Source organism: Alligator sinensis, unplaced genomic scaffold, assembly GCF_000455745.1.
Source record: "Alligator sinensis unplaced genomic scaffold, ASM45574v1 scaffold492_1, whole genome shotgun sequence".
Classification (NCBI taxonomy): domain Eukaryota; kingdom Metazoa; phylum Chordata; order Crocodylia; family Alligatoridae; genus Alligator; species Alligator sinensis.
The window spans coordinates 1,197,779-1,213,798 of NW_005842186.1; the positions used below are offsets into that span (position 1 = coordinate 1,197,779).

The 16,020-nt window shown below is 44.1% G+C and overlaps 1 protein-coding gene across 1 annotated transcript in view; it reads right to left on the reverse strand.

Annotated features, from left to right (window-relative positions):
* Positions 1-16,020, reverse strand: part of REC114 (REC114 meiotic recombination protein) — a 66,546-nt gene that overhangs the window by 8,965 nt on the left and 41,561 nt on the right. Inside the window, exon 3 of the mRNA XM_006026268.3 lies at positions 14,606-14,689. Within this exon, the coding sequence (XP_006026330.1) occupies positions 14,606-14,689 (84 nt within the window). The remainder of the gene's footprint in view (positions 1-14,605; positions 14,690-16,020) is intronic.

Genomic DNA, 16,020 nt, shown 5'->3' on the forward strand with positions numbered 1-16,020 from the left:
GGTTCTGCAAGCAGTACTTGGAAGTGAGGAACAGCTTTTATTCTGTGATTAAACAAGTATCCCATTGCAGATTTAGAGTATGCTGCAGCCCCAGTGGCAGAATCCTTAATTGCCCTGTAACTAGACCACCACCGAAGCTATTCTTCGCATCTGGGCCCCCCTAATCTATAGTCATACTAGACCATATAAACCAGAGGTGAGCAAAATATGGCACATGGACTGGATCTGGCATGTGGGCAGGTGCCCACCAAGTGCATGGATGGGTGGCAGCTCTGGCTCTGACAGCTGGCTGATGCTAGGTGGCTGGGGCTGCTTCCAGTATGCTGGGCGTGCTCTCTTGTTCGCTCTCTCACTCTGGGCTGGAGCTGCCACCAGTGCAGAAATGGAAGCATGAATCTGACCACTGCTGTAGCTCCAGGTTAGGGCTCCAAGTGTGGTGGGGAGGGGGAGGGCAAGGTGTCCTTCTGAGCTGGTTGCAGTCTGCAGTTCTAATATCCCAGCCCTCCTCCCCCGTGCCTGCAACCTGACCCAGGCGCTTCAAGTTGCATTTGGGCAGCCCTCTGTGCCTGGAGCCCCAACCCGGAGTCAGCTGCACTTCAGGGATGGAGAAAAAGCTCTGGGTATAGTTTGTACGTCCATGACAGTTTGTAAAGCACCTTGGGATCCTTGTGAGAAAAGACTCATCTGTATTTGGAAGCAGTTGTTAAAAAACAGCTTCCTTCAAAATCCACTACCCTCCTCCGTCCCATGAGACTTGGTGTCACCTTGCACGCATCCTTATTCATGAAACAGCAAATAATGGGTAAATGGTAACAAAGGCTCAGTATGATGGTACTTTATAATTATATATTAAATGGAAAACATGTATCTAAACAGTAGAACAACATATTTAGAAACTCTTTCCAGAGGGATGCTACATATTTCCAAGGTCAGTGTGACAGCATGCAGCTTGATGAAGCTTGGCCACGTTATACAATAGACTTGAAACTTCAGCCTCCTGATGGAATGCTTCAAATTGATTTGAAAAAACGCAAGCCTAAAAGGATTAAACCATTCGTTATGCATGTCCTAAGTGAGCTAGCATGCCATAAGGGCTGATCTAGACACTGAACACTATGCAGGACACAAAACCACGTGGTATGTGAATTAGTCACTGCTGTAGTGGAGAAAATTCTATACTTGAAGTTTTAAATGCAAAATGGGCTTAAAGTGCCATACATGAACAAGGGTTTAGGTTGTAGCCGTGTTGGTCTAAGGCAGAGCTTTCCAAACTTTTCATGTTGGTGACACACTTTTTAGACATGCATCATTTCGCGACACAGTAATTCAGTTAGCTGCTTTAGGAAGTTCCGGGGGAGGGGCCAAGGGAAGCAGATGCGAGTAAGGGAGCTCCGCGGTGCCCTTCCGCAAAATTTTCTGCATTTCGCGCGACACACCTACACACTGCCGCCGACACACTAATGTGTCGCGGCACACAGTTTGGAAAGCTCTGGTCTAAGGATATAGGCAGACAAGGTTCCTTGGGTGAATTTGATATCTTTTATTAGACCAACCCAAATAGCTGGAGAATAGTTATTAAGCAAGCTTTCGGGTTCAAAAACCCTTCGTCAGGCTCAGGAAGCTGCAGCAGTTGGTGTGTGCTCTTCCTGGATGGAATGAAAAGTCTTCCATCCAGGAAGAGCACACACCAACTGCTGCAGCTTCCTGAGCCTGACAAAGGGTTTTTGAACCCGAAAGCTTGCTTAATAACTATTCTCCAACCAAATATATGAACAAGTCTTATTCAGACAGACAAAGCCTATTTTATCCTTCATGTTTCTGAGTCTCACAATCATTAAGCTTATATCCTATTTTTACGGGTATTTAAGTGACCAGGATCACTGGCCTTTCTCTTGATCTACATAAATACCGAGGACATTATATTGAGTTTTCAAGCCTTTGACTAATGTACCAAAAGATAAACCAGCTCTTCTCAGTAGCAAAATCCACACATTTGCAAACACAGTAATTTAAAATACAACCAGTACATAATGCGATATTAAGGAACTGCAAGTATAACCCAATTCTAATGATTTTTTAAAAAGGGAAAAATGTCAAAATGTTTTTCAGATTTTAATGACTTCTTTACCTGTCCCCTGTACCAGGAGAAGCTCGAGGATTTTTTTTCTTCAAATTTACTAAGCTGATTTGGCAATTGGATTAACTTCTCATAGTACAGAAGTGACCTGTAAAGTTTCCCCATTAAGTGTCTCTGCCTTCTGTTCCAAATGAGAAAAAGCAATCACAAATTTCCCAGTTTCAGTTAAATGATACTTAAGTGGAACAAGTCTATCCAGTTGACACCCATTGTTACGGAGACCTCTGTCACTACTTGTTGCCGTATGGGAAGTCTGCAGTCAATGAAATGCGTTAGCTGGCAGGAAGTTACCAAAAGAATCTCATTTTCCACAAGATGCTTTTAAAGGCAAAATCAGATGGCTTTAAAAAAAAAATCTACTGGGAGCTGAAAAGATACAAGATACAAACAGAATAGAACAATACATAACAACTGAAACCATGACTAAGAGAGGTTTTACATTATTAGCTATATTTTCTTGAATGTTTGCTAATTACTAATTCTCCCTCAGAGCAGCTTGTTGCCTCAAAAAATACATGCAGCTTTTTAAGTCAAATGGCACCTGACTTGTGCCCCTCTTTGAAAAAAGGCAAGGAGGATCTGGGGAACTACAGACCAGTTAGCCTCACCTCCATACCTGGGAAGTCACTGGAGCATATTCTAAGGAAGGCCATTTACAAGCATCTGGAGGAGAAAAGGCTGACCACAAGGAGCCAGCCTGGATTTATAAAGAACAAATTGTGTTGAACAAACCTGATCTCCTTCCTTGACAAAGTAACTACTTGGGTGGATGAAGGGAATGTTGTGGATATTGTTTATCTGGACTTCAGCAAAGTTTTGACAAAGTCCCACATGACCTCATAAATTGGAGATGTGGGCTGGATAAAACTACTACAAGGTGGACAGATGGGCCCAGTCCTGTTTATCATATTTATTAAAAGGTTTGGATAATGGCACAGAAAGCTTCTTGAGAAAGTTTGCAGATAACATGAAACTGGGAAGGACTGAAAACATACTGGAGGATGTGAGCACAGTTTGGAAGGATCTCAAAAGACTGAAAAGCTGGGCTAGAGCTAACAATGAAGTTCAGTGTACAGAACAAATGCAAGGCGCTATATCTCAGGAGCAATAATCAAAAACTCAAATACAAAATAGGTGACACCTGGCTGGACAGCAGCACTACAGAAAAGGACTTAGGAATCTTGATAGATCACAGGCTCAGTACAAGCCTGCAGTGTGATGCAGCCACACGAAAGGTAAATGTGGTTTTGGGATGCATCAATAGAAGCATCCCTCAGTGCAGGTCATGGGAGGTGATAGTGCCTCTCTACCCAGCACTGGTTAGGCCTCATCTGGAGTAGTGTGCACAGTCTGGGCTCCACATTTTAAACAGGACTTCATAGAATCATAGAAGTAGGGTCAGAAGGGACTTTGCAGGATCTCTTCAGGTCCGACCCCCTGCCTGGGCAGGAAGAAAACTGGGCTCAAATGACTCCAGCCAGGTAGGCATCAAGCCGCTTCTTAAAGACCTCCAGGGTAGGAGACTTGGAGAGGTTAGAGAGGGTCAGGAGGTGGGCAACAAAGATAATGAAGGGCTTGGAAGGCAAGTCAAATGAGAGGTTCTAGACATGTTCAGCTTGTGGAAAAGGCATTTAAGAGGCTACATGATAGCAGTCTTCAAATACTTGAAGGGCTGCCATAAAGAGGGAAAGCCCCTTTTCTCTCTTGCTGTAGAAAGGAAGGCACAGATCAATGGTTTGAAATTGCAGCAAAGTAAATTTAGATGGGATATCCAGAAAAAAACTTTTTCACTGTGAGAACAGTGAAGCAGTGGAATAGACAGCTGTGAACTCTTTATCACTGGAGGTGTTCAAGAAGAAGTTGGACAGCTACTGTTCAGGGATGATCTCGGTGTAGCTATGTCTATGTGATACCATGGGTGTTGGCTACAGCTGAGGCTGGGACTTCAATTGGGGTGTGTCAATCCTCCTGCTGGAAGCAAAGCTGGAGATGACATGGTCAGACCAATTGCCATATTTGGTGTCAGGAAGGAATTTTACCCCATGGTCAGACTGACCAGAAATTCTACCCAAATTCACAAGTCACCAGAAATTTTGCCTGTAGGCTTAAATGGGTGGGGACACATTTTTTACCCTCAAATTGTAAAAAATGTGAAAGATGTAGGAAACCAAATTAATGAAGCAGAGGTGCAGAATTAAGTATGTAGTATGATTTTAATAAAATGCTTTTGTATAGAAACACTAAGACACACTACAAAGCATATTAATAACTGGAAGTGAAAGCATCTGACAAAGTAGGTTGTTGCCTATGAAAGATCTCTGAACTATTTTCCAAGGTGCCATCCTGTCCTACCTTCCACTTGACTTCAGAATAACATGGCTAACTACCTCTGTGTTGATGACTAAAATCCTTGGAAGGGAAGAGCTACAGTATTTAAAAATGAGTCCTATTTGGTGAATTTTCTTATCAAACTTTGCCTTCTGCTGCTTATTCCAAAGAGGGTCTGTTTACCTCTTAAATCTCCCCTTGTTAAATAAAACTCTCTGATTCAGTCATCTCAACTACAATGTGACAAGACAGGGCACCTATTATAATAAAGGAAAAGGAAAGGCAACATACACATTTTAAGTACAAAGATTGATATTGGGTAAACACTATCATTCAAGATCACAGAACAAAACTGCTAGCACTGGCATCAATTCTTAACATTGGTCTTTCACCTTCATATTAAAGTTTCATTCTGCAGGCAAAATACATAACGTTTTAATTATCTTGCTGCTACACCCCCACCCTGCGCCAAATTCCTTGAAAGCCTTTAATAAAACCATAAATCCTCAAGGCTTTTTTACCTGTGAAACGCTTGTCATTGCAGTTTATCTACTTGCATACCAACATTATCCAAAACACAAGTAGGCAACAAATTCACAACTGGAAATCATCAATCACAAATATTAAGTCTCCTAAAAATCGTCTAAATCACTGGGGACTTTTTTTTGCAGGAGTGCCACAAATTAACCCTGTACCCCGAGTGCCACTCCAATCCCCTTCTGCTCAATCTGCTCTACTCTGCTTCCTGCCCTATCAGCCACTGTGCTGCCTGTCCTCACTTCCTGATCTGCCATGTGCCCGTGCCACTTATTGCACTTGTGCCTTGAGTTGACCACCCCTGTTCTAACTCATAAAGTGGCAACTGTTGGCATGGCAAACTTAAAGCTTACATGGATTAAAAAACAGGATGTCAGGCACATCCAAAGCCCGTGCAGTACTTTAACAGTGTAATGCTGTTCTTTTTTCCTTGCTTCTTGGGTAGGTGGCTAAATCATCTGAGCCACACACAACTTGGAGGAATAATGCTAGCAGTTTAAAGGAATGTCTCTCTCATGGAGTTTTCTTTCATATTTGCAGACAGACATTTTCTTTGCCATCCTCCAACATTAAGGCTATCTGCAAAAGTACAAATGAAATTCTGGTCTCAGCAGGTTCCACTCCAGCTGCTCTGCCAACCATACCCATCTATGCCTAGTAATGCTGTTAACCACAGATCCAGCCCCATGCAATTCCCCTTCCTTACCTCTCTCCCACCACAATATTAAATCGGGTAAACACTTTAGAACCTACTGGAGTCTGGCTTAGCTGGCCTGCAATGTTTAATATATCTACATGCCAATAAGCACAGGTTTCTGCTCTGTAAGAATGGAGGAATCCCCCTTGAACAGGAAGTTTTTTCTACTGCTCTGTAGGGCTGTAAGCTTTGGTTGCTGATTCGATTCAGAGGAGATTTGGCCCGATTCAGCAGCTGAATCTCCAAATCCAAATCAAATCAGGAGACGGATAAAAAGGTCTGAATCAATCCAAAGCCTCTGAATCGATTTGGAAAAAGATTTAGAGGAGATTCAGGTAGTCTCTGCTCGCCACCGCAGGGAGCTGGACCCAGACTCCATGCCGGTAAGTAAGGGGTGGGGGGACAATGGAGGGACCCCTGCCAGGCCCCATCCCCTGCCTGTTCCTCTGGCCCCCCTGAGCGCCCCCTAACCTCCACCTACTTTCCCAGCCCTGTCAATGGCTGCCCTGCCCGGCCCCAGCATCTCGGCGCTTTTGAAAAAAAAAAAAAGAAAAAGCCCCACACTCACCGGCCGCTGCAGCAGCCATCGGGGCCTCTGAGGGCCTGTGGCAAAGCCCCCAATGCAGCACAGGGCAATGGGGGGCAGTGGGGATCCCCCCCCCCCCTGTCCTGACTGGCAGAACCTGGTGAGTACTGGGCTTTTTTTTGTTTTGTTTTTAAAGCTCCAGGATGCTGGGGGTGGGCAGAGCAGCCATTGATGGGGCTGGGAGAGTGGGTGGGGGATGAGGTGTGTTCAGTTTGGAGATTTGGCCAATTCGGCAGCGGCCAAATCGATTCAGGACAGTGATTCGAATCACCGAATCGAATCACTGTCCCCTGAATTGGCTGAATCCAAATCCAAAGCGAATACTAGCCGCTTCATGCAGACCCACTGCCCTGGGCTGCTTTAGACAGTTCTCATGCAAACAGAGGGATTACCTCATTATCATAGCTGTGGCCAATCTTGCAACCCTTTCAGAGCTAAGTCTCTGGTTGCTTGTAAAGCTCTTCTGACCACCACCTGAGCTCTTCTAATGCTCTCCTTTAACCTCCATCATGTTGCCCTGTGGCACTTTCCCCAGGAAGGGAGTCATTCTCTCCCACGTCTAGGAATTTTATTTGGCAAAGGATGCCTAAGAGTTCGTCCCATGGAACTGCAGGGAAGCACATGAGTAGGACTGGCACCTGAAGAAGACCAGCTCTTGTAGTAATTTCTCCCTGGTATGCTTTTTCTCGCTTTGAATTTTTCCTGCACTGCTGCAACTACCAATGGTTCTGGTTTTGGGAAGGAATAAAAGTGTCTCTCTGTTCCTGGAGGCTCCTCTGTTTCACGTCACCTATTTAGCTGTGGACGGATGCCAGAAAGGGTTTGTCGAAGCCCCCTGACTGATGCCAATATGCTTTCGTTTATAAGCATAATTCTAGCTTGGTCTGACAGAATCTAGATGTCAAACTATTTGATTTCTCTTGTGTTGCTATTTTGATACCCAAGGTTTTCACCAGACTACATAAAAGATCCCTATTTAAAGTCATTAGCCACTGCAGCAAGGACTGGTGTGACTGTCATCAGACAAGGATGTCTCCAATAGTGTCTGTGGTGACTGATGGTCCTACAGAGCTCCCAATTCCTGAGTGCCAACCTCTGGCTCCTAAGTGGGTGCTCTGGGTAGTGCTGCAACCAGGGAACGCAATCTCTTCTTCTTCCTGGACTTTCTGCAGGATGCTTGAGACAATGGGCCCCAGTATAGCTAAGGCAGGGCTGAGCAATTATTTCGGCTGGAGGGCCACTTAATGAGTTTTGGTGAGGCAGCGAGGGCCACAAGAGTAGCCCCACTACTTGACAGGTCCCTACCCCCTGGTCATCGTCTTGTGACTGGAAGTCCTACCCACTATCCCCTGGCCATTGCTACCAGAAGTCTCTCCCCTTTCCCAGGAAGAACTCCTTTTGGGAAGGGAGGAGGGGGTTGCTTGTATATTGTGTGGGTAGGCGGGTGTGGTTGGGGTGTGTGCGGGGGTGTGGTTGAGGTGTAGGGTGTGTGGGACTGCTGGGTGTGTGTGTGGGTATCATGCGGGTGGGGGGGGTGTGAGACAGTGCTAGATGTGTGGGGGTATGGTGCGGGGTGGGCTGTGTGAGAGGGTGTAGGTGCATATGTGGCAAGGTATAGGTGTGTGTGTGGGTATGTGTGGGGTGTGTGTGTAGTTGAGGTATGGAGTGTGTGGGTATGGTGGGTGGGGTGTGTGGGAGGGCTATGGGATGTGTGTGGGTGTGGGACGGGGTGTGGTTGGGGTGTGGGTGGGTTGGGTTTGTGCCTGTGGGGGGCTTCCCCCCTGCCCGCTCTTTGTGATGTGGCTAAGCCCAGCCCCTCCACAGGAGCAGGAGGGTGGGGAGAGGGATCAGTGCTGCCTGCCTGGTTCGCAGCACACTGCAAGGGGGCAGGAAAGCAGTTGTTGCCAGTGGGTAGCAAGAGACGCCCCTAAGAGAAGGCAGGGTGGGGGGCAGGGAGCCAAGTCTGGCATCACTGGCTCTCTTGGTCTGTCCCACACCTGCCCAACAGGGCTGCAGCTGAGCCTGACTCCTGCTGCTCCCAATCACACGTGTCTGCCTAGCAGGGCTGCACCAAGCCCACGCTGGCTCCTGCTGCTCCCACCCCACCTGCCTGTCCTATGCCTGCCCAGCAGACCTTTGTGAGCAGCTGAGCTCCTTCATGCCCCCCTCCAACCACACATTCTCCCACCCAGCCATGCATATGCAGGACCAAAGCAAGCTGCAGGCAGAGCCCACCCCGCTCCCCTAAACACTGCAGCTTCCCCTCCCTACCTGCTGCCTTGAATGCTGCAGAAGGGAGAGGAGTCATTAGGGGAGCCCAGCAGTTCCCTAGGCAGCTGCAGCAGTGTCAGCAGCAGCCCTGCTCAGAAGCTGTGCCTGCTAGGCAGGCCTGGGGCCCTCCAGTGTCGGGGAGGCTGGGAGCACAACACGTACTGCCCCAGGTGGGAGCGGGCAGAACTCAGACCAATGCAGAGCACAGCAGGGGCAGCCACCACGGAGCTGGATACAATTAATTGGTGGATGCCTGCCTGCAGACCGCATGTGATTAGCTCAGCCCATGGGCTGTATTTTGCCCACCCCTGACCTAGGGTGACACAGTATATGGTTATCAGCCTGGTTATAGCTGGTCAACCCAGTGCCACTTCTTGCCTCCTTTTTTGGTGGTGCCCTGTAAAAGGGATTTCTAGTGTTAGCTCTTTAGTTACGCACAGGTAAGCAAAGAGGCATCTCTTCTCACCACTCCAGAAAATATGTAGCCCAGCAGCTGTGAATAACATTCTTCAAATATCTTTGTTCCAGTTTTCGAGCATGGGGAGGGACTGACAGTTCTGTAAGGGCACAGATCAGTCCCAAAATGAGTAGCAAAGTCAGGTGTCTTTGTTAAGGTCAGTTTACTTAGCACAAAAGCCTTAACAGAGGACTTAGGCACCTTATCCCTGGAAAGAATCTATCTTCTCTGTTCTGGGTGGTACCCCACTATGTTTGGAAACGTGTCTGGTCTCCATTTTGCCCTTTCATCAGCTTCATCCTTGTGTTGGAGATCGGTCCCTGTCTTAAGGACAATGCTATTAGTTCTAGGTAAGTAAGTGCCCAAGCCAGTATCAGTCTGTCTATACCAAACTGGCAGCTTGCTTCAGGCCTGAGATAGCAGCACTTGGTGCCAATGGCCCAGCACCAGGGCAACTGGCTCTGATCTAGTCAGTGCCTTCCTTTGCTGCTAAACCCTACTGATGATAGTCGGTGCCTTCCTTTTTCTGCTACACCCCACTGATGATGACCCTTTGGGTTCTGTAGAGATAAATGGATATCTCCGCTATGTCTGAGGCAACTTGCCCTAATTATTCAAGGTAATGTAGTTTCAACCATATATTTCTCAACAAGAAAGATTTACATGCCAAACATTCACCTGGATGTGAATCTCCCTGACAGAAAAGGCACAGTGATGCATGTCAACCAGGGAAGTGAAGCCACTTCAAGTCAAGCAGAGTTACAACTATAGCAGCTGGCATATGGTGCCTGTACAGAAGGGGTGTCTTCCTCCTTGGGGATGGTAGGAGTGATGGGGTTTGGACAGAAAGCATCCAAATTACACAATTACTCAAAATAAAGACAAATAATGTCTCCCAACTACCTCTAAAATGAAAAATTCAAGCTAGAATGGCATGTCTGTCACAGCAGTAAGATTTAAGAGAAGGTCACAGCTCCTCTACCCTTTCTGCTTTGCAATGAGGAAGATAAGGATGTATGCATGATCCTATAAAACATAGCTTTTAAAAAAACCCAGGCACATGATCACTTATAGGAGGGGCCCACTCAAAGAAGTAGCTTCCACTCTCCAGAAACACAGTAAAAATTGACTTCTATAAAAACAGGAAAAAAGCAAAAATAAGAGTTAAGGTCTAATGCACAGGGATAAAATGCAACTGCCTGAAACTTTCATTGACAGATATTAATGGGCTTTTGCAGAAGTAAATATTGTTAATTCTATCTTCAAGATGTGATAAGTGAAGCAAAAGGTTTAGATAATTTACCTAAGTCAAGAATCAGGAAGAAAGCCAATCTTCCAGCTCCAAGCCCTGTCCCCTCCCCTCTTTATCAGGCCTTCTGACAGCTTATACATTTTTTAAGCCTTTTTAAAGAGCTACAAAGCATTTATTTCTGCAACTGCTCCCCACAGATTTCCTATTAGCATCAGTGACAATTCCATACATGGAGTGGTTATAACACTGGGGAGCAAACTGGATGCGTGCACTTTTTATGGAATACAAATTATCTCTTTAGCTTATATAAGGCATCAAGAAATGTTATATCAACAAAAAAGTTTCCAACTAAGTTTCCAGGATGGATTTCTAAATTATCTTTAAGAGTTTCCAAGACACTGTTAATAAAAAAAAAAGAATAAGAAATTAGCATGTTTCACTAGAAATGAAATATTCCCAATGTAGTGAATGTTAACAGATTGGTTTTCATAAATCTTTTCTAAAGTACATAATTCTGGCGATTAATCTCCATGTTTCTTTTGATGAGGATCATTCTTTAGATTCAGCACAGCTGTGAAGCAGGTAACAGGAAACAAAAAGAAAACAGAAAAAGAAAAAGCCACAAAATAAGCAAAACCTTCTTAGGAGGAGAAAAAAAAACATGGATGTCAACAAAACAGAAAAAAGCAAGGAGCACATAGGTAAGGGAAAACAGTATTCTTAGTAGTGTGTGACGGTGTGTGCCCAATATCTGTTCTGTCCGCTGAGAAGTGTGGGCACTGTCTCTGAAAAGACACAATCAGACTTTTCCTGTTTAAAACACTATGGTTTACCTCTCCTTGTCTCCTCTTGCAATAGCTTCTATACTTAGGTTATGGAGAGATGGATCCTTACAAGAATGGCTGGATACCAAAGTACTTTAAAACACAACATTAATACACAAACAATATACAGGGACCACCTGGTCCATATGAGAAATGCAGTCACCTCTAGTCCAAAACAGGACAACTTTTTAGCAGAACAAACCAATAAAACCATATCCTATTGAAAATACAGAGGAACACTAAACTAACTATAACTACTCAGACCAAATTCACTCGAAACGCAGCTCCTCTTCTGAAACTGTGTCCCAGAGTTTCATTTAAATATAAGCAGTTAGACTTCTAACGATCTCATCTGAAAGATGTAGCAGTTTCCTTAGTACTTATAAGGGGGCACTGGTCCAGTGTTGACTTATTAAATGGGTACTAATCTAGAGATATACTAGGAGTATTTATCTCAGTATCTGGAGGTTTTCTTCCAGTAGGTCTCCTGTCTGCTAATCCAAGTTACAAGATCTAACAAAATCACCGGTCCAAGTGTTTTGGCTATCGGCTACTATTATCAGCTGATTCTTCACAGCTGGGCAAGAAATGTTAACACAACCTACTCCACCTGCAGGCATATCAGATAATAGCATAATTCACTTAACTGCTTCACCACACCTGTCCCAGCTCTTTGCCTATTGCTTAGATTATAACAAGTATCAGTTAAATGTATGAGCTGTGTAAGGACATAGTATCTTTTGGTCATGTAACAGGGCCCCTTTTGGTCAACATTATAAGGAAGGGCAAAAGGGCCTTTAAGAGGGACACCACACCTGGGAGGTACTGCTCTGATAGGCATATAAAAGAAGAGCCCCCAACAGTAAAAGGCAGAAATGTATCAGTAGTAGAGGAAAGAAGAGGTCCTGCAAGAGAAGGGTACCTGCAGGAAACTGCTAATGTGAATAGACTTGGAGAAGGGCTGAATGGGATAAGAAATACACTAAGGCAAAGTAGGCCAGAAAGACTGGTCTAGTAAAAGCTTATTAGAGGAAGTATAAAGGGGTCTAAGGAGAGAGTAGTGCTGGAAAAGACCCAGCAGAAACCAAGTAGGGATAATAAGTAGAATGAATCTTGAAAGGACTGATGGCAAACCTAAAGGAGGCTGTAAGGGATGGTGCAGGTGTTAGGAAGTCATAGGAGCCTGCATGCTTGTTGTGAAAGGTGCTGTGCTCCTGTGAGCAAGTTTTGCTCTTCTCCAGTGACCTGTTCACTGATTTAACATCTAGATGTGGCAGCCAAGTCAAGTAGGAAAGTTGAAAGAGACCTGTCTTGTGTATGGCCCAGAAGAACTGCTTGAACCTGAGAAACTGGGGCTTTGGTGAGTGATCACAGGCCTTAATTATTTACTTTTTAATATATAATAGTACTATGCTTAGTTGCATGCTTTTACTGGAAAAGAGCAGCAAGTGTCAAATGGTCTATTATTAAAAGCCCTGAAAAACGAAGGGATGTAAGCCTGGCCAGTGGCTGACTTAGTTCACTTTCAAGGTTTCTGATGACATTCTCTCTCCCCTCTCCCCCCCCCCCCCGCCTCTCAAGCCTTGCCCTCTCATCTGAATAAGTTTGTTATCTCTTTCACCTCCAAAGCTACATGGTTAAATAGGGTATAGTTTTATCTTCTGGTGCTGTGTCCAAAAAAAACGGAACGAGGTGGAAGGATGCGAGGTAAGAAAGTGTTTTGTGTTCACTTGAACAAAGTCTCTTGATCATTCTTAAGATCTGTGCAACTTCTGACAAAGGTGTTTATTCTTGCAAACAGTATCATATTAGCTTTCTCTTTGTTATCCAAATGCATGTTTACAACAGCAGTTACTGCCTTGTAAGTAATCTGGTGATGGATCCAAATGTATGTAAATAGAGATTATTTTTATTTTGCTAGCAGTTGTCAAAGCTAGAGCTGTGCTGAGTGTCTTTCTTTCACTTATGCCTTAATAGCCAGTATTGTTCCTCTCGGAAGATCCTGGTAAAGGAGTTAGTCATAGACTGGCTGGTATACTCTCTTATCTCAAGCACTCTGCATCATTGCCTTAAAATTATCCCATGAGGCAAAAACTGGTCTCGCCTTTCTGAACAGGGACAGTATGGTCTGCTCCCTCCAGACCTGTGTCCAAACACAGAATGAATGCTCTTGTCAAATGGAGACTGCATTGGGGCAGAGTGTGGTACTATACTGTTCCAGCAGAGGGAGTCTGAACTCCAAGGAGGTCATCCCACAGCAAGGGTAAAGCTGTTTGAGCAAATCTAGCCACTGAGAGCAAAAAGAAATCTCCCATGAAGAGGTTGCCCAGGCATAAACAAATGAACTCAGTTTTATGAAACAAAAAAGCTAACACTTGTGCAATGACTGGGCGAATAAATAAGCAACTGCCAGATCCTGAGACAAAAACACTTGTCCATATACTCAGAGGGATGAACTACTAGCACTCACAATTTCTTGTTCTCAGCTTGCTTAACAAGTGCATAGATCACCCACATCACAGGATTGCCAGACCTAACAGGAGACCAGCCTGAAACCTAATATACTCCCTTTTAAATCCCCAGTCTCCAGATTGGGGAAAGAAATGGGACCCTGTAGTGACTCAAACTTGGTGTAATGAGTGCTCATTAACCACAGGGACAGTCTGCAATAAATTTTGTACCTCATTAAAATTGGTTACCTCATTTCTCAGAGGGTTTTATGCCTCTGTTAGTCTAGAAATTAATCGGCCCTGCTCAGTGCCTGACTGCCACAGAAGCACTGAAATGGATGGCTAATAGTTGGGTTCACCAATTAAGCATTTAAATGGTGTTCACTCATAACACAATGCAGACAGTAGAGCCAAAGGGCTTCCATGCATTTCAGCAGTTGATTCATCTGCACATAGGTTTAGTTTATCATGAAATCAATACCCAAAAGTTTGAGACCAAGATGGTGTAATAGTGATGAAAATTCTGATCTACCCAATATGCACAGCAGTGGAATATGCTGTATTGGCAAACAATGTCATAAATGAGCAACTGCAGGCTTTTAAAAAGAAATATTATGTTCCTTAGTACCAGTGAGCCATGGGACAATAAAGAGCAAAAAAAGAAATCTAGTCCTACTACTGCAACCACCCTCTTGGGCAAGGACCTGCTTAAATCTAACTAACTGTACATAAATAATCTAGGTAGCAGAGCTGCTGTTTAAACAGCACAACTTGGGACATGTCCAAAGATGCTGCAGACCTAGGAAAACCTTGTAATAGAATGCAACTTGTACTAATCCATAACACTTCATGAGTCCAAGGGTCTGTAGGTATTAACTAGCATCTGGAAGAGTAACCAACTGGTTGATTTATCACTCTCTGAACTTTTCACTTTTTAAACAGTAAAGTAACTTGCTGTACTTTTGTTCTTCACATTTAACTTGTCCAAAATCAGTACCACAGCTACTGTTTAAAACCTGACGACACCCAAATTTAGCCATCAAATATTAGCAACAATGCAACTAACCTTAGACCTTGAACCAAACAACAGGCAATCTGTTCTTCTTACTATCTTCAACCATGTATGGGCACTGATTAATGAAAAACCTTCCTAAAATCAAGCAAGAAAAAAAGCAAGTGGTAATTTTTATTATTTTTTATCCCCCCCGCCCCTTTGAAAAAAACAAACTTTAAAGCAAAGGACACACAGTTAGGCAAGCTATTAAATGGGCTGATCCATGATTTCTAAAATACTATATGTATTTTAAGACTAAATTAATTCATATACATTAGAACTACTTGAAAAACATGATCTATTATAACACGTTGTTAATAATAGAACAGTTGCATGCAAGATCTAAATATTCAGGATTTTAGTTGCCATAGTATGAATTTGAAATACAACTACAGTAGAGCCAGTATGGTGAAAATAAAGTTAAGCATATTTCACAGATAATATGTGGTGACTGGCACTTTGACATGTACCATATAATGCCTTCAACAAAAAGCTTTGAACTCCACTCTAAAATCCTATGAAGTAGCCTAAGAGGGCACGCAAGCCTTGAAAATACAATACCAGTTGGCTCATCTTGGGTTAAATGAGATGCATCATAAGAACATGCTGAAGTAATTAAAATGAGCACACATTCTGGCAATTTAATAAAACTCCCGAGGCTCCAGTTATGTGAGGAGGTTCACAGTCAACCTAAGTGGAACAACAAGCTAAAACATCTTGGTTATGGTAAAAACCAATCCTTAAATCTGAGAAGCTGACAGTGTATAAACAGGAGCATGGCAATTGGCTTTGCACCTCAATGCTGATCCAGAGAACACTGTACACTGAATACTAGACTTCAGTTGAACATCAGACTTCAATTGTGGAACTCAAGTGCACTGTTGTGCAGGACAAAAAGTCCTAATTCCATCTGATGTAGTTTGATCACTTTTCCCCTTTCTAGTTTAGACTATGAAGTAAGTACCTTAAACATCAAAGAATTCTGTTTTCCCCATTAGCTTCGTGGGATACAACAAGTAGCACATCCTTACAGCAGAGGTTTACAACTCACCTTTGTGTTTTGAGCTAGCTCTAGACCTACAGAGTGTATTAAATTCTATATCCAACCTGCCTATGTCCTTAGACCAACATGGCTACAACCTCTACCCCTAGATCCAGCCTGAGGCACAAGGAAGGCAACTGTTGGGCAACTGATGACTATCACACAGCCCTTGCTTTCGCCCCCTGCCACTGAGGTCTATGCCCACCAGAGCCCCTGATTTTTGTGGCAGGCCACATCCATCACTAGCCATGTTTCTAAATTCCCTGGCCCAGCAGTAGCTGGGTAGGTAGGATGGAGCAGTCTGCATTCAGCCCATATGCTGTAAGTATAACACCCCTGCTCAACAGGAACGAAAGCTGAAGCTTTGTTGTCACCTGAAGTTAGG